At 46.5% G+C, this 25,381-nt stretch overlaps 1 protein-coding gene across 1 annotated transcript in view; it reads right to left on the bottom strand.

The window, feature by feature from the left end:
* Positions 1–25,381, bottom strand: part of Itgb5 (integrin subunit beta 5) — a 117,963-nt gene that overhangs the window by 37,255 nt on the left and 55,327 nt on the right. Inside the window, exons 6-9 of the mRNA XM_021184827.2 lie at positions 14,173–14,334; positions 12,977–13,072; positions 10,701–10,790; positions 3,015–3,149 (exon numbers count right to left, since the gene is read on the bottom strand). Of these exons, the coding sequence (XP_021040486.1) occupies positions 3,015–3,149; positions 10,701–10,790; positions 12,977–13,072; positions 14,173–14,334 (483 nt within the window). The remainder of the gene's footprint in view (positions 1–3,014; positions 3,150–10,700; positions 10,791–12,976; positions 13,073–14,172; positions 14,335–25,381) is intronic.

Genomic DNA, 25,381 nt, shown 5'->3' with positions numbered 1-25,381 from the left:
TCCGTAACGAGATCTGGCGCCCTCTTCTGGAGTGTCTGAAGACAGCTACAGTGTACTTACATATAATAAATAAATAAATCTTTAAAAAAAAAAGATGCTTAAGCTTTCTATATGACATTCCTTTATTGTGGTGGAGTAAGGGGTCCGGTAGCGTGGCACAAAGCGCAGGTCAGAAGACAATTTTCAGAGTGGGTTCTCTCCTTTCACAATGTGAGTCCCAGGCACTGAACTCAAGTGGTCCATCAGGTGCAGCAACAAGGGTTTTGACTCTCTGAGCCGTCTCACCCACCCTTAGAATGCCATTCGTTTTTGGGTTTGGTTTTGTTTTCTTTTTAGGCCCAGTCTCACTCTGTAGCCCAGGTAAGCTTATAACTCGCTGTGCATATGAGATTCTATCATCAAAACAAACAACCAAAAACACTACCAGAGCACATACCCTTTGTCCTATTAATACTCTAAACTAAATAAGATACAAATTATAATTAACTAATTAATCATAACCTAGTTTTTAAAACTAGTTTTAAGTCTTAGCTTTCCTGTTTTATAAGATGGACTGTTTGTTCCGGCTCTGTAACCTTTTCCGTATTTGATAAACAGGCCTGCTGATGGCATATAAACACAGGCAGACAATATATGTCCAAGCCTCTGTCAGACCATCCCTTATAGGAAGCATGTTCATAAACCTGCCTGACCATTGATGCCCTGTGTCACCGCACCACACACCCCACGCAGATAAGATCTATAGAATTTGCTCACGTGTTCTTTTTCTACCTATGGCTGCTACCTCCTGCCAGAACTTCCTGTTCCGCTTTGTCCTTACATTTATTTGTTGTTTAATTTGGGCATGGGATGCACAGAGCACTGCACAGGTGTGGAGTCTGAGGACAGCTTGTGGGACTCAGTTCTTTCCTTCCACTGTTGTGGTTCCAGGGATCAAGCTCGGGTCATCACCAGGCTTGGCAGCAACCCTAAGCCATCTCTCCAGCTACAACTAACTCTTTAAACTCCACGACTTCAACAAGACTTCTGGGTTTTTTCTTAAATTATCTTGATTAAAAAAAATCATAGGGGCGGGGAATGGAACTTGTGTAAAAAAATAAATTAAAAATTAAAAAAAGTTTTAAAAAAAAAACCAGTGGAACTGGAGAGATGGCTTAGCACTTAAGAGCATCGACTGTTCTTCCAGCGGTCCTGAGTTCAATTTCCAGCAACGACATGGTGGCTCACAACCATCTGTATTGGGATCTGATGCCCACTTCTGGTGTGTCTCAAGACAGTGACAGTAAACTCACATATATAAAATAAATAAATCTTTTTTTGTAAAAGAAATCACTATAATTTATCTAAAGAATATAAGTACAACTTTTGACAATTATTCATGTTTTAGGGCTCCCTACAGTCTCACCTTCCAGACTGGATTTGAACTGCCTCATTTGGTGGTAGGGTGCCACTGTAGGATTGTGAAAAGGTAGGACCGGTTCCCTGTGTGGTGTTAAGTGGGTGAAGTGTCACTTAACATGGAAAACAGGAAGGAAGAGAGAAGAGGCTAGAATGTCCCAGCTAGACGTAAGCAGATACTCCTGTGTCTTCCTAAGGCAGGAAGTACGGGGTTATTGCCACCTTAGCTGGCAGTAGTGCCCAGAAGATGCTCAGATACTCTGAAGTGTGCAAGGGAGCTTTCTCTCACTCTATTTTCTAAGGAAAGGAGTGGTCACCATAGCTCATTGGAGGGGGCTGAAGAAATGGATGGCTCGGTTGTTAAAAGCATGCACCTCTGCAGGCACCTGTACTCATGTGTACATACTTAGCATAATTAAAAATAATAAAATAATAAAACATGGGATTGGAGAAATGGCTCCATAGTTAAGAGCATTGGCTGCTCTTCCAGAGGACATGGGGTTCGATTCCCAGTACCCACATGACAGCTCAAAACTATTTGGAACTCCAGTTCCAGAGGATCTGACATCCTCACACAGACATGCTGCAGGCAAAACACCCATGCACATAAAAATAATAAACACTTTAAAAAATTAACTAAGGAGATGGAAGAGGATGGTGGTATTAATTAATAAAATAGTAATAAAAAACATAAATCCTAAAAATAAAGAAAAAAATTTAAATGCCATTGGGATGGTCTCTATAGTCTGTCTGCTTCTGGCAGCAGACCTCCAGAAGGTGTGTGGACAATCCTCCAATCACCATCAATAGCCTGTGTTGCCATGGGCACAGTGGTGTCACCACTCCCCAGTGCTTTCCTTTGCCATCTTCATTTGGCATCACTGCTACACCTTTTTTTTGTTGTTGTTTTTTGTTTTGTTTTGTTTTTTGAGACAGGGTCTCTCTGTGTAGGCCTGGCTGTCCTGGAACTCACTTTGTAGACCAGGCTGGTCTCGAACTCAGAAATCCACCTGCCTCTGCCTCCCGAGTGCTGGGATTAAAGGCATGTGCCACCACCGCCCCAGCACTGCTACACCTTTTATCTTTCCCCTCTGTAGATCAGACTACTGTCAAAAACAATCTTTTCATAGTGACTCATCACGTGCCGCCACGCCCCACTTATGCCTTCACACCATTTCATCTTTACACATACATCATTTATATCTGCTATCTGACAGGCATCTGTTCTCTCCACGGCTGCCGGATACCCCTCAGTCTCATCAAATAAGAGGAAATGCATAGAAAAGCTGAGGAATAGAAGCCAAGTCTCCTAGACTCCTGTCAATATTCTCCCACCCGACTGGATCACTGTCAAGCTAAAACGATAATGGCTAAAGCACCAAGGGCCCAGTGTCACTGAGGAGCTGGCACTGCACTGAGGGGGTCTGTGTACTGGAGCTCGGCACCTGATCCTGCTAAGACTTTGCACACAACATGCACAGTAGTTTGGAAAGCATGCTGAACTAGAAGGCAGAGCACAGTCTCTAGAGGACTCCAGGGAACTACAAAATTGTCAGATTCAGAGAATTATTACCCAAGCGAACAAGAACTCTTATAAACTAGGAGTGAACACTTACTGTGTCCCCAATCTTCAGACCCTCACACTTCCTCTGACCAGGGTAAGATATGCCATCTTGGCAGGTGGCAGTGAAGAAGAGATTAAGGTCTTCTGGCTGATCCCACACCGACAGCTCCACTTTAGCCCGGATGCTCTGAAAACAAAGGGAGAAAAGAAAGCCCACAGTACTTAGAAACAGCCACAGCAAGGTGTTCCCTACAGTGGCTTTTGTATATCGCATGGTTTCTTCTAACCTCAGGAGGTTCAAGCCAAGTTAGAGACAGGAGGCTTCCCACGCACCATCTTGTAGACCTGACTTGGGCCTCCCTCTGTGAGCTTGGAATGGTTGGTAATGGTCTATGTGTAAAGTGATCTTCTTCAAAAGACTTTTGCTCTGTCTCCGGCTCACCTCTTCAGGGGCACCTCTTATTCCCATAGTCAGTTTCAGGCACATAATTACTGACATCTACCCATGTAGTAGTCTCTAGGCTTTGGGTTTATCCATGCACACGTAGGCACACGGGCATACACATACACCCAGGACAACAGCTCTTTGCCCAACGTCTTCTTCTCCTGCCTTCCCCCCTAGGCTAGCTCCTTACTATCCTGCTAAGACAGTCCATCCAGGTTCCACCTGGCCTTTCTTCACACTCAAACCCATCCCTTACTAGATGAGGTTATCCCATGAGTCTGAAACTACATTATCCTTGTTCTTCTCTGGGGTCTAGCTGCTCAAGACACTGAGTGACACAAAGACTATGGAAAAGTGATATGTCAATGCAGAAGAGAAAGAAAGAAAGAAAGAAAGAAAGAAAGAAAGAAAGAAAGAAAGAAAGAAAGAAAGAAAGAAAGAAAGAAAGAGAGAGGGGGGGAGGGAGAGGGAGGGAGAAAGAGAGAGAGAAGGTGGGAGGGAGGGAGAGACGGAGACTGAAAGTAGCATTACTGGGAAGATTGGGGAGAAGCTGGGGTCCTTACTGCTGGCTGGAGTGGAAGCCGATACAGGCTTTTAGAAAACCAATAAGTAGGGCTGGAGAGGTGGCTCAGCAGTTAAGAGCACTGTCTGTTCTTCCAGAGGTCCTGAGTTCAATTCCCAGCAATCACTTGGTGGCTTACAACCATCTTTAATAGGATCAATGCCTTCTTCTGGTGTGTCTGAAGACAGCTACAGTGTACTCATATACATATACATTAAATAAATAACATTTAAAAAGAAAAAAGAGGGCTGGAGAGATGTCTCAGCAGTTAAGAGCACTGACTGCTCTTCCGAAGGTCCTGAGTTCAAATCCCAGCAGGCACATGGTGGCTGACAACCATCCGTCATGAGATCTGATGCCCTCTTCTGGGGTGTCTGAAGACAGCTACAGTGTACTTACATATAATATAAATAAATAAATAAATAAATAAATAAATAAATAAATAAATAGTTAAATAAATAGTTAAAAAAAAAAAGAAAGCCAATAAGTAATGTATTCTAAAACTCAGGCTGATTTTAGCTTCCTCTGAGGATTGTACACAACTAAGATGTGCAGGTTACCAAGAGGCAGGGACAAGAATGTCTACAGCAAGTTAAGAGCAATCTGGAAGCTAACCAAAGGCCTGCCAATAGTACAAAAGATTTAAGTAAACCCCAGAATATCCACCTCACAGAGCACTTATAATAGCAACAATATATCAAACACAAGTGTATAAAGTGACCATGAAGAGTATAACATTACTCAAAGCCAGACACACTCTATTTATTCCCTAATAAAGATACTCTGGGCCTCAGTAGATTTTATATAACCGTGGCCCCATCATGAGATCGTGAGAGCTATAAACTTCCCACATCACTTAGTGATGTTAATCTACCTTCTGTATATTCAGGTACACAATGGCCACCACTGTTACAACTGCCTGCATATTCCAGATAGTACCAGCCTCACAGGTTTGTAGCCTAGGAGAGAAAGGCAGCTGCTGATAGCCGAGGCAAGTAGTACATTACAGCATCTAGGTTAACATGCTGTATACTCTTTGCCTGCACAATGCTATAACTCCCTGACGATGTGTCTCTCAGGGCGCATCCTTGCTACTAAGTGAGAAGCCATCATGTGTGAAATTCAGTAACAGGCAGAACTAATGGTTGCCCTTGGGGGATATCGAGAGAGGGAGGCCTACAAGGGACTTGCCTGTGCTGGCAATGCTCTGCTGTGGCTGTGTTTTCTTTGTATATTTTTGTTTCTGAGACAGGATCTTGTTATGTAGTCTAGGATAACCCCAAACTCTGTAATCCTCGTGCTTCAGGCTTCTGAGCTGAAATGGCAAGCAACAAGCCCAGCCATGATCTGCTTTTTACCTGGGTGTTAGATACTCGGGTATGTTTGGTTTATACAAGATTCATGGAAGACTTTATATGCCTCTTGGTTTTTAGAATCCACCCTTAATGGGTAGAGAAGATACTATTGTTGTTTTGCGAAATAAATGGTCATGTTGTCATATTGCCTTATCTGTAAATAAGGGCTGCGCTCAACCCGGGTCAAGAAACTTCTTCTGCAAGGGGCAGGAGATGATGCAGAGTCTCGTGACTGTTCAGAGTGCAGTGAATTAGTGACACCGAGTTCTCAGCCCTAAATGGGATATCTGCATTACCCCTCCACGCCCTCAAGGCTCAGGGAACGTGACAGACAAGGGAACAGAAAGAATGTAAGGGATTCGGAAGAACATGGTGAAGAAGTGCTTGTCTCCTGAATGTCACGTGGCCATTGTGCTCACGAACTCCAGGCAACTGTGGTTGTCTGCACAAAATCTGTACAAATTCCAGCAAATCATAACTCTGCCATAAATAGAGGAGGGATCCACAAGACTCTACCCCCGAGGAACTATTCTATAAAAAAACAAATCTATGGGGCTGGTGAGATGGCTCAGTGGTTAAGAGCGCTGACTGCTCTTCTGAAGGTCCTGAGTTCAAATCCCAGCAACCACATGGTGGCTCATAACCACCCATAATGAAATTTGACGTCCTCTTCTGGCACATCTGAAGACAGCTACAGTGTACTTATGTACTTCGGGCCAGAGCGGGGCTGACCGGAGTGAGCAGAGTTGACCGGAGTGAGCAGAAGTCCTAAAATTCAATTCCCAACAACCACATGAAGGCCCACAACCATCTGTACAGCTACAGTGTACTCACATACACTAAATAAATCTAAAAAAAAAAAAACAAACAAACAACCAAAAAAACCAACAAAAAACAACAACAACAACAACAAAAAACCCAAATCTATAAGAAGTCAGGCAGTGGAAGTGCTTTAATCCAAGCACTGGGAAGGCAGAGGCAGGTGGCTCTCTGAGTGCAAGGCCAGCCAGGGCTGCCCAGAGAAACCCTGTCTCAGAACAACAACAATAACAACAACAAACCCTTAAGTAATAGCCAAGTGTGATGCCACACACCTTTAATTCCAGCACTTAGGAGACACAGGTAGGTGGATCTCCATAGCGAGTTCTGTCTAGACCAGCCAGGGCTACTTAATAAAATGCTATCTCGGGGGCTGGAGAGATGGCTCAGCGGTTAAGAGCACCTACTACTCTTCAGAAGGTCCTAAGTTCAAATCCCAGCAACCATATGGTGGGTCACAACCATCTGTAATGAGATCTGATGCCCTCTTCTAGAGTGTCTGAGGACAGCTAGAGTATACTTACATATAATAAATAAATAAATAAATAAATAAATAAATAAATAAAATGCTGTCTCAAAAGTCCCTATGAAAGTTATAACTTTAGGAGCTGAGGCCAAATGAAGTAACTTTATGACTATTTAGAAGTCATATTCTATCACACATTTTAAAAATCTGCTTATAACACAGACAGCAGGGCTTACAGACAGCAGGACTTACAGGCAGCAGGACTTACTCTGAGAGGCACTGAGCCAAGCTTCCTTACAAACAAGAAGCCAGAGCGCCACCAGCTTTTGTAGCTTTCCCACCCCTCCCTCTAGCCCTCTGACTCTGGCATGTGGTGCTAATAAGCTAATACATGAGATGTGCAGTTTCCCCAACAAATTCACAGCTTGCAGAAAATACTCCACAAAAACTGGTCTCTCTGCAACAAATTGTCGAAGCGCTTCTACAACTCTAAAAATACTAAACCCTCTGAAAGCTGCTTCCTCTTCGGAGTGCCACCCTTAATTGGCCAAAGGTCACAAAAGTGCTACTCAACACACACCCCACTCTCCCACTGAATGTAATTAGTTATTTAAGGATCTGCCTTCTCAGTGTGCCATGAACCCAAAGGACCACATACATGCCCCCTCTCTCCAGGATGCAGAACAAAGTCTTGGAGAATGAATACATCGATCAATGTATAGACATGTGAACAACAGTTAGGCTCAAGGGACTGGGCAGATGAAGATGAAATCTTTGAAGATAGCTAATAGGGACTAGAGGACTGGCTGTGCTTAAGAATCCTGGCTGTTCTTCAAGACGATTCAAACTGGTCCCTGGCACCCACATTGAGCAGTTAGAAACTGCCAGGAACTCCAGCTCCAGGGAATCTAATTCTTCCTCTGGCCTCCAAAGGAACCGACGCACGCATTCACATTTAGACACCCATACACAAATGGGGGAAATGCATACACACACATATATCAGTATATATAAAAATGTGTGGAAAGGGGGCGAGGAAGATGGCTCAATGGTTAAGGGCACTAGCTGCTCTCCTATAGAGTCAGGTCCAAAGATGCTCAGGACAAGTAACTATCTGCGGTGCCTATTAGCATACCAAATATGCTGATTTGGCATCAGAAGCTGGCTTCCAGGCTTTCTTAGGTATCACAAACACTTGTCTGTGGTTCTTCTCAGTTCTTCTCACCCACCCCCTACCCTAAAGTTCTCCAGCTTCTCGTGCTCATAGAGCCCTGACATTTCAGCTCTCTTTTGGCTTCTCTCTTATCTTCCTCTCTTGACCCCATCTCCCCCCCCCCATCCCCCGGTCCCTCAAAGTCCCTAGTCCAGTCTGCTGGCCACTGTTCAGTTCACTCCTTCCTCTCCCTGCTCTAGATGCCTCTGGTTGTGCTCCCCCTCCTTGCCTTGGAGTAGCCACATCATCAGCTTATATATCTGATGCTGAAATCCTCAGTTTATACACAGAGGACCCGGGTTTGGATCCCAGCACCCACATAGCACCTCACAACCATCTCCAATTCCAGCTCTAGGGGATCTGATGCCCTCTCCTATTCTCCACGGGTACCAGACAAACACATGGTGCACTGACATACAAGTGGGCAAACACACACACACACACACACACACACACACACACGACAAATTAAAATTTAAAAATCTTTAAAATAAGAAAAGCTCAGCCTGGAGAAATGGTTCAATGGTTAAGAGCACTGACTGCTCTTCCAGAGGTCCCGAGTTCAATTCCCAGCAACCACATGGTGGCTCACAACCATTTATAATGGGATCTGATGCCCTCTTCTGGTGTGTCTGAAGAGAGCAACAGTGTACTCACATACATGGAATAAACAAATAAAAAAAGAAAGAAAAGGAGAGAAAAGGCACTCTATGCTTTACGTGGGCCATAGGCCTCCTCACTGGTGTTCTGGCTAGCTGGTTCTCTCTTGCTCACCACAGAGCGCCTGGGACTAGAATCTCCTCTACTGTTTCAGATGGCAGGAATTATGAAGAGTTAGCTCAGACCTCAGTTATGGTACCAAAAGCTGAGCCCAAATGCTCGTAGCTGAGGCAGGCTTCCAGAGCTCATGCTAATCCCATCCCCACAGGCCTCTTTCCTCAGAATCCACTGACTTTGGAAAAGTATGAATCACCCTCACGGCTCTAAGGGTCCCCCTCCCTTGAAACACCACATGTAGAATTCTGCAGGGCAGAGCTGTGCTTGCTCCAGTGTCCTGCTGCCATGTGTCATACAATGCTGGCCACAATTAGCCCCTTAAGATGTATTTGTTGACAGAAAAGAATGAAGTGCAAGACACATCAGAGGTTCAAAGGCACAATCACTGGTTCTTATGCACGAGGACACTCACGTGCAACTCATGAACTTACGCCATTGCGACCAGCTCTGTCCCTGAAGATAGTTTCTTACTCCCATCCTAGACAAAGTCGGCAATGTCAAGAATGCCAGCCCCCCTAAGTGTTATTCTATTACAGACCCTGTGTCACGTTAGGTCACATCTGCAATTGCTTTCTGTCGGCCCAGCTGAGGGGGGAGGGGAGCGGTTGGAGCAGACTTTATGGCAACAATCAAAAGAGAAACATGTGCTGTGCTAGAGCAGAACCCACCACGGGCTCTGATGTCACCCTCTGCTGCTACTCTAGTGGTCTGCAGCCCATCCTGCCAGCTCCCACTTTAAAGAGAGGCCCCTGGGCTTTTCGTCTTAAGTATCTCTCTTCATAAGCATGGACTGATGTTTCCGTACCCAGACTCAGGGCTCAGCCCTGGAAGACAGTCTTCCCTCTGCGGTACTCTGCGAGAGGCTCCATGCTGCCAAACACCCTTTGGGCAGAGAGTGAGTTTGGCACAGCTAGAAAAGGATATAAATCTAAAAGCGGACAGTTCTGCACTGTGAAAGACACATACAAATCAGACAGAGCCAAAGACCACAACCACTTCATCTGTAGCATATGCTCTGACCGGAATCTTCCAGTGTCCCCACAGATCCACTGCTAGCTAGCATCCAGGAGGAGCAAAGTCAATACCCACATGTAGTCATGGTTGTGTGACTCATGAAAGCCACCACAAATCAGGGCAACGATGAAAATGTCACCCAGCACCAGCTAGCGAAGCTAAGAAGAGAGTGTTGGATCCCCTGGAACTAGGAGCTATGGAGGGTTGTAAGCCCCCATGTGGGTGCTGGGAACCAAGCTACAGCAGCCTGCCTGTGTGTATGGCTTAGAAGTATTCTTTGTGTAAATTGTGGCATTTTCCCTGACCCTGGGGAGCAAGGAGAAGAGTCGGGTACCCACTTAGAAGCTGGGGTTGGCAGAAATGATCTCTTTAGGCTGCATTAGAAACTGGAGTAAATCCAGGTTCCCTGAGCAACTGCGGGGCCCCACTATTGTTGCTGGAACCTCTAAATTAAACTGGGAAAGCATGTTGTATAGCTCAGGGGTCTGCAGGGTCTGGAGCTGGCTGAGCTTGGAGATGTTGAGAGGTAGCTACTCCAGAAGATGTCCTCCCCCCCCCCCCCACCTCACAGAGCTCAGATGAGGCCGCTCCTTAGCTCTGTCTTCTCCAGAAGCCTTGAACTCACAGAGCTCTCTACCTGCCTCATCTACATAGTGAGTTCCAGGATAGCCAGGGTTAGAGAGAGCCTGTCTCAAGGGTTCTGGGTAGAGGGAGGAACCCAGATAGAAATGAAGGCTACAGTGTAGAGGAAGAGAAGAAGAGAAAATTCTGGCTTTAGCAGGAATTCACAGGAGAAATAAGGTAAGCTCTGATTTGTAAAGAGTCCAAACGGCAACAGTTCAGGAAAGGGATGAGAGCAACTAGCTAGAAATTCTCCCTGATGCCCAACTCCGAGTCTACAGGACACAGAGACATGGAGAAACTGAGTAAGGGACATTGGCCACACCTCAAACACTAGGAGCCCCCAACAGAAGGGGTTCAGGCAGAGCTAAGTCTCCTCGCAAACCTCTATCAGCTCCAGGCCTCAGTGTTTCAGGAGGGGATGGGATGGAGGTGGGAAGTCGGGGGGTCAGAGCCAATGACTTACACTGTACGCATTGATAATCAGTTGAATAATATTTTTGGAATCTCCATGCAAAATCTCCACAGTGGTTCCAGGTATCAGGGCCGTAAAATTCTTGAAAAACACAAAACAACAAAAAAAAGGTAAGATCATTTTGCCTTCTGTGAGGGTTAATTTTATGTCAACTTGACACAGGATAGAGTCACCTCAATTGAGAAAATGCCTCCATAAGACTGGACTGTAGGCAGCCGTTGAGCATTTTCGTAATTAGTGATTGATGGAGAGGGACCAGCCTACTGTGGGCGGGGCCATCCCTGGCTAATAGTTCTGGGTTCCATAAGAAAGCAGGCTGAGCCAGCCATGAGGAGCAAGCATCCCTCCATGGCCTCTGCATCATCTCCTGCCTCGAGGTTCCTGCTCTGTTTGAGCTCCCATCCTGACTTCCTTTAGTCATGAACCATGCATGATGTGGAAGTGTACGCCAAATAAGCCCTTTCCTCCCCACATTGCTTTTGGTCATAGAGTTTCTTCTCAGCAATAGTAACCCTCTCACTAAGACACTGTCCATTCTGTCAGAGTCAAAAGTGTGCTGTGGTCAAGAGTGACCAAGGGCCAGTACCATGCTCTGCCACTCTCCCAGACCACATGCTGGATGGGAGAGTGCTATGGGGGAGGCAAGAAAATTTGGTGTGAGAAGCACACTCAGGGGGCTATGGAAGGGAGCGCAGGGCTGACAGCAAGTGACCAGTCACCCTCTAAGGTCATGACCCTCTCACCATCGCTCCTGGTAATTGTAGGCTCATTTCCGGATGACTCTGCATGTTCTACAGGAGCAGGAAGGCCTGCTTCCCCAAGCGTAGGAAGACAGCCTATCTTCTCAGTAGGGAGCTAACATACAGGTGTCAGTCTAAAGACCTTTTGATACCTGTAAGTAAGGCCCGGGGACAAAGCCCTTTGCCCTAGCACAGCTCCTGAGTGTGGCTCTGAGAACAGGACAGGGTCCCTGTCACCCTCAAGCTATATAGGTCTCCCCAGTCTGAGGAAGGAGGCTGAAGCTCAAGAGGAAACAAAGCCCAACACAGCTTCTGCACTTAGTCCTTCTAAGAATGTGGTTTGTAATGGACAAGCTTTAACCAATGATCTCGCACCAAACTAAGTGTCTTTTCATTTTATTAATCTAAAATAGACTCAGGCTCAGAGAGGCTCCATGACTCAGGAAGACACGGTGACATTTTCATAACCTCTCATAAAGCAGGGGCCTTGGAGACACGATCGAACAAATGTTCTTTGGAGGATAATTAAGGGATTCCTGACAGCATCCCCGATATGGTCACAGCCTCCAGGGTGAGCCGGGTTTATGCTTAGCTCACAGTCAGAGAGGTTGAGTGAGTGTCTGTGTGTGCACAGGTGCGAGCATCACGGAAAGGCCAGAGAGTAAACTGAAGGTCTTCCTCTCTTACTCTCTAAGGAGCTTTCGAGTACCACTGTGAATGCCACAATGGTGGCCCAGGCAGCGACCTGGGAAAAGACTTGTTGGATGCAACAAGCCCATCGCTCTCTTCTCTCAGTCACTGACTGATTTCTGGAAGACCTACTGTGCTGGGCCACCCTTTACCTCCGCAGGAAGGCAGACTGAGTTAGTCGTGTGTAGTAGTAGCCAACAACAACTGCCCAACATTTCAGTTCCCTTTGTACAGAATTATTTCATGTTTGCCTTCTCAACTGGAATAGGGCCCTGTGTCTCTATCCATCTTCTGAAAATGACGATTCATAATATTTTTGAGATGTTTCTCTGAATTAAGTTAAATAACATAGTTTAAAACTCCCAGGGAAGATGTCCATGACCACATGAACACTCAAGGGTTTCCTTATTACTTCTAAGCACAGCTCCATTGACCCCGCCCACTCCCACTCCAATCTCTAACTGGCTTTAGATCAAAGTGAGTCACAGATCAGACCACCCCCCTACCCCGATATACACACACACACACACACTCACACACTCACAGACTCACAAACACACACACACACAGACACACACACACTCACTCACACACTCACACAACTCACTCTCACACACACACATCCACACTCACACACACACACACACTCACACACACACATACACACTCACACACACACATCCACACTCACACACACACACACACACTCACACACATACACACTCACTCACACACACACATCCACACTCACACACACATCCACACTCACACACTCACTCACACACTCACACACACACACTCACACACACACTCACACACACACACACACACGAGTACCTTGTAGAGCATATAGTGGTTCTTCGTCACTGCAAAGATGAGGTTGATATTGTTCTCTGCCAGCTTCTCTCCAAGCAAGGCAAGCGATGGATAGTCCTAAGAGGAAGGCAAATGTCAAGAGTGTAACCATACCAACCCAGCTGCAACACTGACATGTGATCTGCAGACATGCAGACCCTGGAAAAAGCATCTTTCTCCTGGGTGCCCGTCAACCAAGGGCCTAATAACCAAGTCCATCAGCAGCCCCTCAACTAAGAGGCTATAGGAAAGGACATTCGTTAGAAAGGCCCCTCTAGCATCGCTAGGTGTGGTCTGGATCCCTCCCCGTCCTTTCTGGAGGGATAGGAATAGTTGTGGCACCAGGAAGAACAGTCTCACCGTCTACCATCTGCCACCAACACCTATTAGCTTATATCCTAACCCTACGGCTGTCCCTGGCCCTGTATTCTTTTTCCTGTGCCCAACAGTCAGGTAACCGATGTCTGCGGGTCCCGCTCATGGCTCACCACAAGCAAAGGAGGCCACTGCTCTGTGGAATCAGGCTGTGATGGAGGAAGGAGGTAGCCAGCCAAGTGAGAAGAAAGGAAAGACTGGAGGCAATTTAACCCTGGTTGGTATAGGGTGAGGTCCTACAGTTAGAAGCCCTTTCAAGACTCCATCACTCCTGGATAATCTAGAAAGCTTAGACGATCACCTCCTGGAGCTGGAGAAAATGGGCTTGTCCTGCAAAGAAAACTGGCAAGAACTCCTCTCTAGCCAGATGTTAAAATAGATTTGGGGAAGAAGAAGGGATCCATTTCTTTAAAAGTCTGCATAATTAATGTGGCAGAATCTTGGTACTTGGTACTGGGTATCTTCTAACTCGATCCCAGTTGTGACCCCTTCAGGAAAACAGGCTCCACGCTGTGTTCAGATCACCTCCACTGGAACCCCTTGGCTCCCAGGTCACCCCTTCCTCCAATGAGATAGATCCCATTAGGTACACAGCAGTAGAGATGAACCAGCTACAGAAATCCCTAACAAGAATTAGTTAACAAGGAGGTTTTAAAACTTAGCAAGAGAAGACAAAATAATGAATAAGCCTGGATTCCCAGAGCAGAGCAGAACCTCAGCAAGTACTGCAGGTGAGGAGGTTTCCAGGTAAGGGATGGGCGATGGGCACAAGGACAGATCAGAGGAGCCATCGCAGCACTCACCATCTGGTTAGACGCTGTGTACTCGTTGGCTTCATTCAGGTGACACTGGCCATCATGGGGCTGGACCAGGCCACCCAGTTTTCCATCCAGTGCGATGTGGGGCACATCGTCTGTTGTGAACACCAGCAAGTGCAGAGCATCTTTTCGCCATCCGATCTTCTCCTGAAAGACAGAAGACAGCGGTGGGTTGGGAGAAGATGGAGGTGGTATAGCCGTCCAGTACAAACCTGCCCAGGGCATCATATGGGACACCAGCTGGCTGCAGGGCTCCAAGTCTGAGTGAGAGCTGTGTCCTTCCCACAGCATCAGGGCTTCTCACTTAAACCCACGCCACAGAGGCACAGATGAGGAGAAGCTCTGCTCACACAGGCCCACATGTGGAGACACCCACTGGCATCGTCCTCTTCCACCCACTGGTACCCACTCTTCCCTGACTTCACCCAAGGGCTATATCTTTATGTAGTGTTTAAAGATTCCCTTTCAGGCTCCAGAACAAGCCTGAGCCCACCCAATGCCTGCATCACACCACTGGCTAAGACTGTACAAGATAATGGTTAAACACTTAAAGCCCTGTTAGACAGAAACCATTCAGTAAAGCATCCAAATGGCCCTGCCACTGGAGATGGCTCTGCCTTTTGAGGATCTGGTAAGAACTGCCATCTCTCCCAGTCGGAGTGAATCCTCTGATCTTTACCAAAATCATTTCAATGTCAAAAGTGCAGCAGATAAGCTCTCTCTCCCTTACTGTTTTACTGCGTGGGACTCGGTTCACTCCACAGGATTATCCAGACTGAGGGTCAGCTAAATATAGTGCATGGCAAGGCAGGAGCTCTGGACTTATCGTATTCAGCCACTGTAGCCACAGCATTACACAGAACCACTCAGGAATTATCATCCGGAGCCGGAATGTGTGGCCACTCTTTTACTATTAGTGCAAGGGCATCCCGAAATATGTTGGTGACTCTAGAGAGAATTAGACACTGCCAAGGGCTAGTTATGCATGTTAGATATAAAACTCGCAGAGGTGGGGTTCATACATCACAAAGGTTAAAAGCTTTTGATCTCTCAATGGCAAAGGATGAGCTGGGGTACCGCCCACTCTCACTCATCACCTGAACAGCTATGATGCTGTCTTAATCCCTTCAATAACAGCATGGGTACAAAAATACACATCACAAAATCAAAAGGGGGCGGGGGGGGGCTTGACAAAATGCCAGTGAAGACCAAAGGCTTGCTGTGGCCACCTAAGAGGGGTCAGTTTTACAGTCATGTAACTTTTGTCCAATAAGCAGCTACCTATCTCTTATTGTGTGCCAGATCCCCTGGGAGGTTGCAGATCTACCAAAAGCTTATTCCAGCTCTTAAAGATACTCAGTTTAAATAAAAACAGCAGCTTTAACATACCATGACAGTGCTAATGCAGGTAAATACAATATTAATGGAAGCCAGGGAGCGGAGGAGGAAGGAGAGAAAGGAGGAGGGAGGAGGAAGAGGAGGAGGAAAAGGAAGATAAGAGATGTGTAGGCTCAGGGTTTTCTACCTGTACCCCTCTTCTGGAAATAATGACTCTAAGACTTATTTATGAATAAATGCCCAGGCCATAAGCTTGGGTTGTTCCCACTAGCACATAACCCGATTATCCCAGTTTAAACTAGTCTAAGTCCGCATAGGGCCAGTTACCTTTCCTCAGTTTCATGCATTCGTCTCCCTCAGAGTTCAGGGAGAATCTACCTGCCTCTGACTCTTTCCCAGAATCCTCTCGCTCTCTCTGCTGGATGTCCCATCTTCTATTTCCTGCCTTTTGCTAATAGGCTTTTTATTGACAAGTGATGCTTCCACACAGTATACAAGATGATCCTCTATAAAAAGGGGGAGGAGGAGGAGGAGGAGGAGAAAGAGAGCTGAGGTGGAGAAAGGCCTTCCCAATTTGCATGGAACTCAAGCTGCTCTGGAAGGATGAGGAGAACACTTTGAGGAAACAGAAGAAACAGGGAGGGAGGAAACAGAAAAGGAAGCATCGGCAGGAAGACGGGAAAGGAGCACAGCCGAGATCCCCACGACCAGGAGCTAGTGCTCCCTCATAGCCAGGAGCTGGTGCTCCCTCATAGCTACACCGGGACAAGCTGCTCACGAAACTGGAGCTGGGATAGGAAGAGGCCACAGAGAAGTTCTCTATGGTAGGTTCTGATTTTTTGCTCTGTTGGCTCTCACCTTCTGAATGTGTATTGCACACTTACAGAGAGTGAATGCCGCACTACATAAATTATCCCTCAATAAGCCAGACTTTAGAAAAAAAAAACTCCAACTGAGTAGTTATCTGTCAACTCCGTGAATCTATTTCAGGGGACTCCAGCCACAAGAGTGCCATGAAATTATGCACGACCACATTTTATCAGTAGTAAGAGAAGACAAAAAGACGTGGTTATCCATGTGTGTGGGTACGGGCAAGTAAACGGATGTTCATAAAAAGTCTGAAGTGATGGGCAACCAATATACACAGTGAGAACAAAGAAGCGGGGAATTTGTAGTATGACTATAAACGGCATAAGAAACAGAGTTTCTATTTTAAAACAACGAGAAATATTAAGATAACGTATGGCATAATGTGTTTGGAGTTAGATTATGGGTGATCACTTCTTTTTCCTATTATTTTTCAAACTATAAGCAGTGCTTCTGCCACACTGGGCTTTGAATGTTGTTATTTGCTTTCTTTGGGCTCCATTTTCTTTGACAGTTTCTCTGTGGTCTCGTGGAAACAGAATCAGATGAGGGCTTAGGTTAGCAAGGAGCCAGACAACATGGAACTTGAGTGTTTTAAGATGGGGTTTCTCCTGCTGTTTCTAACCCCCTGTGTAACCCTGACCAATTTATGTGTCACCTCGAAAGCTTTTTTTCCTCTTTTCTGTATAACAGACATAAAAGTACGTCACTTTTATTGAACACATCCACAATTCTATGAACCCCTCCCTGCTTCAACCAATCTCTGTAAAATAGGCTAGACACTGCCATCCCATAGCTGAACAAACTGGCACCCAGAGAGATTAAACTGACCAGTCTACTCTACCATCAATGCAGACTAAGACAGATTCACTCACAAAGTTAAATCACCCAGTCATACTGGGAGAGGAGGCTCTGTGTGCACAGCAAAGGCGATAACTCGGAAAAAAAAACCCAGTACAACACTGTGTCTGACATGTGCCTGCCAGATCCAAACCTCGATGCTTGCTGAAAGGAGGGAGCGTCTGCAGCAGACACTGCTCCACAGAATGGGAGTAACTCTATTTCCTATTAACTGGGCTCATGATCAGTAAGTGGTGTCAATGGCCTTGGCCCAGAGCCGGGTCGCAGGATCGGTCAGGACACAGACAAATTATCCGCCCAGGCTTTCAGCTTGGAGATGGTGACTCCAGAATATTTATATTCAAAATAAACTGTCTGCTGTCTGATTGCAATTTCAGTTTGGTATTCCACATTTAGGACAAGGAACAAAACTAAGCAATGGGATTCTTCTTCTTCTTCTTCTTCTTCTTTTCTTCTTCTTCTTCTTCTCCTTCTTCTTCCTTCTTCCTTCTTCTTCCTTCTTCTTCCTTCCTCCTCCTCCTCCTCCTCTTCCTCCTCCTCCTCTTCTTCTTCTTCTTCTTCTTCTTTTCTTCTCCTCCTCTTCCTGGACTCACTTTATAGACCAGGTTAGCCTCAAACTCACAGAGATCCACCTGCCCCTATCTCCTGAGTTCTGGGATTAAAGGCATGTGCTACCACACCCGGTTTATTTTTCATTTTAAAGGAAGTTGCTGCCAGACAGTGGTGGCACACACCTTTAACCCCAGCACTTAGGAGGCAGACGGATTTCTGAGTTTGAGGCCAGCCTGGTCTACAGAGTGAATTCTAGGACAGCCAGGGCTACACAGAGAAACTTTGTCTTGAAAAACAAACAAAACAAAAAAAAAAAACAGGAAGTTGTTGCTGAAGTATGATACAGACCATCCATGGGAGCCATAGTCCAGTATCTTTGGAAGAGATGAATCTAAGTTCAAGTCTTCGCTTTGTTCTAACTGTGGAGCCCAATGAAAGCCCCTCATTTCTTTCAGCTTTTGGAAAATGGAACTCAAGCTGACAGGACTGGTGCTGGGCCTTTATACACAGTGTATATCTGGAAATACTTGGCACATCAAGGAAACTATAATGAGACTCTAAATTTCTATGCAAGGGCCAGGATTAACCAGTTTACCTTTCTCCCCCTTTTACTGCTTGGTAGTAAGGTCACACAAGGGTCACACAAGGGACTATGAATTACTCCATAGCTGCACACATGTTAAAATGGACAAAGTTAAGTTGAACACATGGCACACACCTGTAATCCTGGCATCTAAGATACTGAGGCAAGCTCATGAATTTGAGGTCAGCCTGGACTGACTATGTAGTGAGACTCTGGGTAGTGGTTTAAGTGAGAAACGGTTCCAGAGGCTCAGGTACTGGAATATTGGGTCCCTATTTGGTAGTACTGTTTGGAGAGGTCCTAGAATTTTTAGGATGTGCAGCCTTTTAGAGGAAGTACATTCCTGGGGAGTGTTTAAAGCTTCTCCCTGCTTCCTGTGTGACAAGATGTGAACAGCCAGCTTCTGGTTTCAGTTGTCTACTGCCCTGCCTCCCTGACCACAATGGTCTCTCTCACTCTCTCTCTCTCTCTGGAACAGTAAGACCAAATATACCTTAAGCTGCTTTTGGTCACAGTGTTTTATCACAGCAAGAGAAAAGCAAACGATACAGCTGGTCTCTGAACAAACAAAGACCACAACACTGATGAGGATGTGTGGGGCCCAGACCCCCGCAGCACTGCTGTAGAGTTATGACATGATACCAATGCCCTGCAGAAGTGCTGGCAATTTCTTACCAAGTTAAACACTTATGGTAAGACCAACTAACCCACTCCAGGTATCGACCCAAAAGAAACAGAAGCAAATATCCATTAAAAAGAACAAGCACACTGGCATTCATAGCGATTCCTAAGGATAGACAATAACTGAATATAACCGTAGCCGGTGAACGGCCAGATAAATGGCTGGACAACTATGCAGCAGAATAGCACTAAGCCACAAAGAGAATGAATAGATACATTTACAAGCAAGAAGGAATCTGAGAATAACTGTGCAGGGTCAAACAGGCCAGCCAAAATTAATAAATAAGCAAATGAATGAATGAATGAATGCACTGAGTATATACAATTTTTGCAAATAGATCTTATGTGTAGTGACAACCAATGTGTGGTTGCTTGGGGGAGATACAGGAAGGAGAAGTGACAGGCCCACACTTACACACGTAAATGATATGTTCTTTAGCTTTGTTGACTGGGGTGGGGGACTTGCATGCCTGCCAAACACCTACATGGAGGCAAAGGACAATTTGTGAGAGTTGGTTCTCTCCTTCCACCATGTAAGTGAGACCTAGGCATCGAACTTGGGCTGTCAGGCTTGGCGGCAAGCATCTTGCCTGGATGAACTCTCACAATCTGGATATTATCTTGGTTTTGATGATGGTTTCTTATGTAAATATACTCTTCACGTCAAATTTTTCAAGTGGGGGCCAAGCATGCTGGAATGTAATCCTAGCACTCAGAAGGCTGAAGCAAGAGGTCTGAAGTCAGCCCAGGCTACACGTATGAGACTGTTTCAAAAACCAAGGTAAAAAGAAAAAGTATGTCAAGTCATATGCTTTCAATGTGTGGCTTATGTATATAACTAGACTTCAGGGATGGATCATTTTAAACAAGGCTTGTTTTGCTCAGAGTGCAGTGTTCTAAAACAATGCATTCCACGGGCATGCCGGTGGCCGGGAGTGGACTAGGAATGTCACCCATCAACGCTTTTCCTTGGCAGCAGTTGCCTGCTTGAGGTCAGGTGCTGGTAGAGCTGGGGCCAGCCCCACATCTGCTTTATCTTGCCTGTGTGACCCCAAGCGATCCAGGTTTTTTTTGTTTTGGGTTTTGTTTTTGTTTTTATCAACATCAGCTTCCTTGTCCTTAAAGGAGAGATAATGGCTACTGATAAATCAGCTGTTGAAAGGCTTAACCGACATAACACACAGGGCAGCAGCCATGTACCGGCAACGTGCTAAAGAGGCAGTAATTGGTACTCATTGACACCACCACTATTGCCAGTGGAGCCAAAACCTCCCACCTGCATCTCTAACTCATAAACTCCCCACCTTCTCTTCAGAGCGGAGCACTGCGGACACCTTTCTCCTTTTCGCTTATTTGCATCTTCTAATTTTTACGTTGAGTGCTGTCTTTCTTAAAAAGATTTCCTAAAGGGTCCATGTTTTGGGCTAAACCTTTCTCTGCAGTCCCCGAGTAAAATCAAACGGTAAACAAAACATGTAAACAAAACTGAGGTCATTAAATAGACCAAGGTCAGCCCTCGGGATGAAAATGTCAAGGGTGGGCGGAGCGGAAGCAAGCTGGACTCCAGCAAGAATCCTGGCAGGAGGCCAGGACTGCGGTTCCCTTGGCTTCTCTGTCTGCTGGTTAGATCTGTATCCAATTCATTGCCGGCCCACTTCCAGCTTCCACCCTCTCAACTCCACATTCAATTTATTTGGGTGACCTTGCCTCTTTGGTCACCGAACGGCCCCCTCCTCACCTGGTTCCTAAGATGAACCACAGCCCCAGAAGAATGCCCGTTAGCCAGTACTCTTTTCGCTCTCCTAAACCTCAAGCCTCCAGCCTCTGATCTCACTGTCCCCAAGGACGGTGGGCTCCTCCCTGCTTGAGAAAACACAGCCCCGGAAATCCCACCCTCTCTGGGAAACGTCCCATCAGTCATTCCTTCCCACATGCTTAAAAATATACTCATAGCCCAGTGATCATAACCCTTTCGTGACCCGGCTTCTCCAGTGGCCTCTAAATGTTGCCTGCTTCGCCACTCAGTTCCCCATAATCTGACCTCTCTCAGCACCCATAAAAAGGGGAAGGAATTGAGAATGGGAGACCAGTCCTTCCCAGCCTGAGAAAATAAATAAAAGCTGGCTTACTCCCCGGGGCCAGACAGATGTGCTTGCTAATTTATCTCCAGCAGCTGGCCCCAGAAAGCCTAGGCCGGGGAGAAATGACTGGGGAGCAGGGGGCTTGGCTTCTCTATTTTGAGGACATGGGCTAGAGACACAGACACGGGTCTCTAGCCTGGGGTACAATCTGGTGGATGGAAGGAGTCACTTAGAGGCTACAGTGTCTGACAAGGAAAGTGGTCCCTCAAAGCAGACAGAGAATATCCGTTCCACCCTCCTGTTCTTGGCTCTCCTGAGGAACTCCCCGGCTCAACAGTAAAGGCTGCACCTGCAAACCAACCAGAGGCACGCACAGAGGGAGCCAAGAGACACCAGTTCAAAGCAAGCTGTGCTTAGCAAATAAACTGAGTGTGTGCGGGAGAGGTCGGTCACGGTCATGGTCAACTGGAGCTTACGGATGAGAACCATAGGGGACAGGCTCAAGGCAGCTACTGCAAGGCTAAGTCACCAGGCAGTGACTGGGTGGAAAAGCAGACTGGAAGGCTGGAGTACAATGTAGCTCAGCGGCAGATCACCCACCTACATACAAACACGGGCCCTAGATCCAATCCAAAGTATCGAAGAGGTGGGGGTAGGAAGAAAGGGGAGGGAGGAGAGTGAAGGGGAGATAGGGAAGACCAGGAGAAAACAGTTTCTTTCCTTTTCTGGTCTGATTTTTTTTTTTTTTTTTTTTTTTGAGACAGAGTCTAGTCTCACTGTATAGACCCTAGCTATCCTGGAACTCTTTCTGTAGACCTCAAACTCAGAGATTTGCCAGCCTCTGCCTCCCAAGAACTGAAATTAAAGGCATGGGCCACTACACCTAAGAAAGATGGTTTCTATGAGCTGAGGAAAGAGTTCAGTGGCAGAATAGAGCCTAGCATGCACCAGGCCCTGGGTTCAACAGCAGTAACAAAAGAGACACAACAGTGAGGCCAGCAAATGCCTGTTATCCCAGCGCTTGAGAGGCTAAGGCAGGAGGGCTACGCAACCAACCTGGGCTACGTAACAAGACCTCATCTCAAATAAACCAAACTAACTTGGGGGTAAATAGACAGCCTGCAGACCTGATTGGGCCCTGACACAGTCTATGCCAAGTGCATCTTCCAATGGGCTCACAGTAAGACAAAGCTTCCCCAGACCCGTTTTTTGTGATAACGTATTCACATGTGGCGGGTGGGGGGCCACAGAGCACATGGTAAACCAGAGGGACATACTCAAGGATGCGTATTTACTGAAATACATAAGAACCCCAGTGAGTCTCAGCCAGCCTCCCTCTGGGGCAGGAATCTTTTTCCTGGCAACTGCCAATGGGCTCAGGGCCCACACCCACTCACTGCCTCATCGGGCAGCTGCTCTAGTTCGGAGCAACAATCCTTGTTAGATATTCTTCCTACCAGGAGCCCTGGGACTCCACACTCCTTTCCTGTGTCTACACACAGGAGTCCTCTCCAGGTAGAAGGGCCCTTCCCCTCCTCTATGATAGGTGAAGTCAGCTAACATGCTTCCCACAGTATCTCCCCTCAGAGGAGGAGACTGTTCCTGTGCCTAGCACCCTCCCTCTACCCATCTCTGCTCTCTTACTAGCGACATTTTAAAAAAAGTTTTTATTTTATAAGTATGTGTGTCCCTGAAGGTATGTATGCGTACCTCACGTGTACAGGTGCCTACAGAGGTCAGAAGAGGGAGCCAGATCCCCTGGAACTAGAGTTACAGACAGTTGTGAGCCTGAGGGGTGGGGCGTGAAAGGACCAAGCCAGCCTTTGGGGAAGGGGGATGGGAGGGCCATCCCTGACCACTGGCTCCTAAATGGCCAGTATGCCCAGCTGCACCTCAGATCTGTTCTCTCATTGTCTTCCAAGTAGAATTATGTTCACAGAGCAAGACCTGAGGCCACCTCAACCTTGAGCCCCTCACGACATCTCATGTGGGGTACATGCACACAGTAAGCGCTCAATAAACTTTCAGACTGACAACGGAACACTGTCTATGAGCCTTTCCAGAAGGCACTGAGAGGAGGGAGCAGGTGCTGGGGAGGAGGGAGGGGGGGAAGGAAGAGAGGCAGGTGGCCTCTTTGGACAGTGACAGACTCCACAGGAGATCCAAGCCTAAGCACCAAAGACTCTCAATTTCAACACGGCCCACAAGGGAAATCAAGCTTTAACTGTGGGATTGGCTTCCCGAATGACCAACCACACAGACATTCAGGACTGTTTCCATCACTCTGTAACAATAAACATGGTCTCCTTAGGAGTTTGTTTTTCCTGCTTCTAATCATACTTCATAAGAAGATATACTTGGGAAAAAAAAACTCTGCCCTGTGGTTATATTCAGTGAGACCACAGTATAGGATTTCTTTCCCTGAGAAATGGAGCTGCCTGTGACTCAGGTCCCAAACAGCCACCTCCAGCCCAAACCCCCAAAAGCACAGGGGGATGTCTCGGGTATGGGCTTCTAGCAGGATCCAAGCTGAACGGAAGGAACTAACTGTAGGATGTAGAATAAGCCACACAGATTTTTCCATTTTAGGGACTAAGGATGTAGCTCAGCGGTAGAGCCCTTGTCTGAGCTATCAACATCCCTGATTTCATTTCTAGTACTATAGAAAGTGAATAAATGATGCATTTGTTTTTAGAGGAAAGATACCAATACACAAATATCAATAACGTCATATTGGTCATTAATAAACAGGATGTTTCATTTACCCCTAATTAGATCCCCAAACTCAAATAAAATCCCTGAGAGGCTGACTGGGTGTGGTGGTACAGGCCTTTAATGGCAGCACTCAAGAGGCAGAGTAGGTAGACCTCTGTGAATTAAGAGGCTAGCCTGCGGTACATGAGTTCCAGGACAGCCAGGGAAACCTGTCTTTAAAAAAAAAAAAAAAAGCAGCCAGGCATGGTGGCGCATGCCTTTAATCCCAGCACTCNGGAGGCAGAGGCAGGCGGATTTCTGAGTTCAAGGCCAGCCTGGTCTACAAAGTGAGTTCCAGGACAGCCCGGGCTATACAGAGAAACCCTGTCTCGAAAAACCAAAAAAACAAAAAACAAAAACAAAAAAAAACCTACAGAACCCCAAGGATAGGGGCCTTCTCCTAGTTTCTATACTTTTCTCTCCACTGGAACTGCTACCAAACTGAGAGCACTGCAGTACACAGTACTAACGGCTCCACAAACACACACACACTGATGTTTAAAAACAGGTTTAGGGAGGGATGATATGTAAGCATGGGGCTCTGGGGATGGGGAAGGTGCCACGTACAACACTGTAATGGGAAGAGGACAGTTCCTTGTTTGCCTCCATGAAGGCACCGGAGCATGGTGGGAAGGTGGACAGGCGAGGAGCACAATGTGTGACAGAGACCCTTCCTAGGTGCTGGGGACACACAGGTATGACAACAACAACACCTTTAGTGTCTCAATGAGGAGACATGCCGTTCAAGCAATGGACAAAATAAAAAGTGATAGCTGCAATAGGAACGGCCAAGGACTTAGGAGACCCTGACCCACCCAGTGAGGGTGATCAGTCAGGGAGTATGGACAGCCATTTAAGCTGACTTCTGCAGCACAAGCAAGCCAGGTTAGACATGCAAAGAAAGGAGTTCAAAGGTCTGGGACTGTCACTCAGCACACTGAAACAGCATGTTGCAGGTCCAAGGTTCAAATTCCAGTCTTCCAGGTCTGAACCACCCCCCACCACACACACATACACAGATACACACACACACACACACTGATGTTTAAAAACAGGTTTAGGGAGGGATGATATGTGAGCATGGGGCTCTGGGGATGGGGAAGGTGCCACGTACAACACTGTAATGGCAAGAGGACAGTTCCTTGTTTGCAAACATCAGGACCTCCATAGTGTAAAATGCACAGTGGGTGAAGTGTATCGGCAATGGCCCACTGTCTGGAACAAACACACCTCCCTGATGTGGGATGACAAGATGCAGGAGGCTGGAGGAGGGGGTGGAAAGTGCTTGCTGCAGTGAATTCTATTAAGAAAGAAAAGGGTCGGGCGGTGATGGTGCACACCTTTAATCCCAGCACTTGAGAGGCAGAGGCAGGCAGATTTCTGAGTTCGAGGCCAGCCTAGTCTACAGAGTGAGTTCCAGGAAAGCCAGGGCTATACAGACAAACCCTGTCTTGAAAAACCAAAAAAAAAAAAAAAA

Source organism: Mus caroli, chromosome 16 (genome assembly GCF_900094665.2).
Source record: "Mus caroli chromosome 16, CAROLI_EIJ_v1.1, whole genome shotgun sequence".
NCBI lineage: Eukaryota > Metazoa > Chordata > Mammalia > Rodentia > Muridae > Mus > Mus caroli.
The sequence above is the reverse complement of the archived record's forward strand: the minus strand, read 5'-3'. Positions and strand labels throughout refer to the sequence as shown.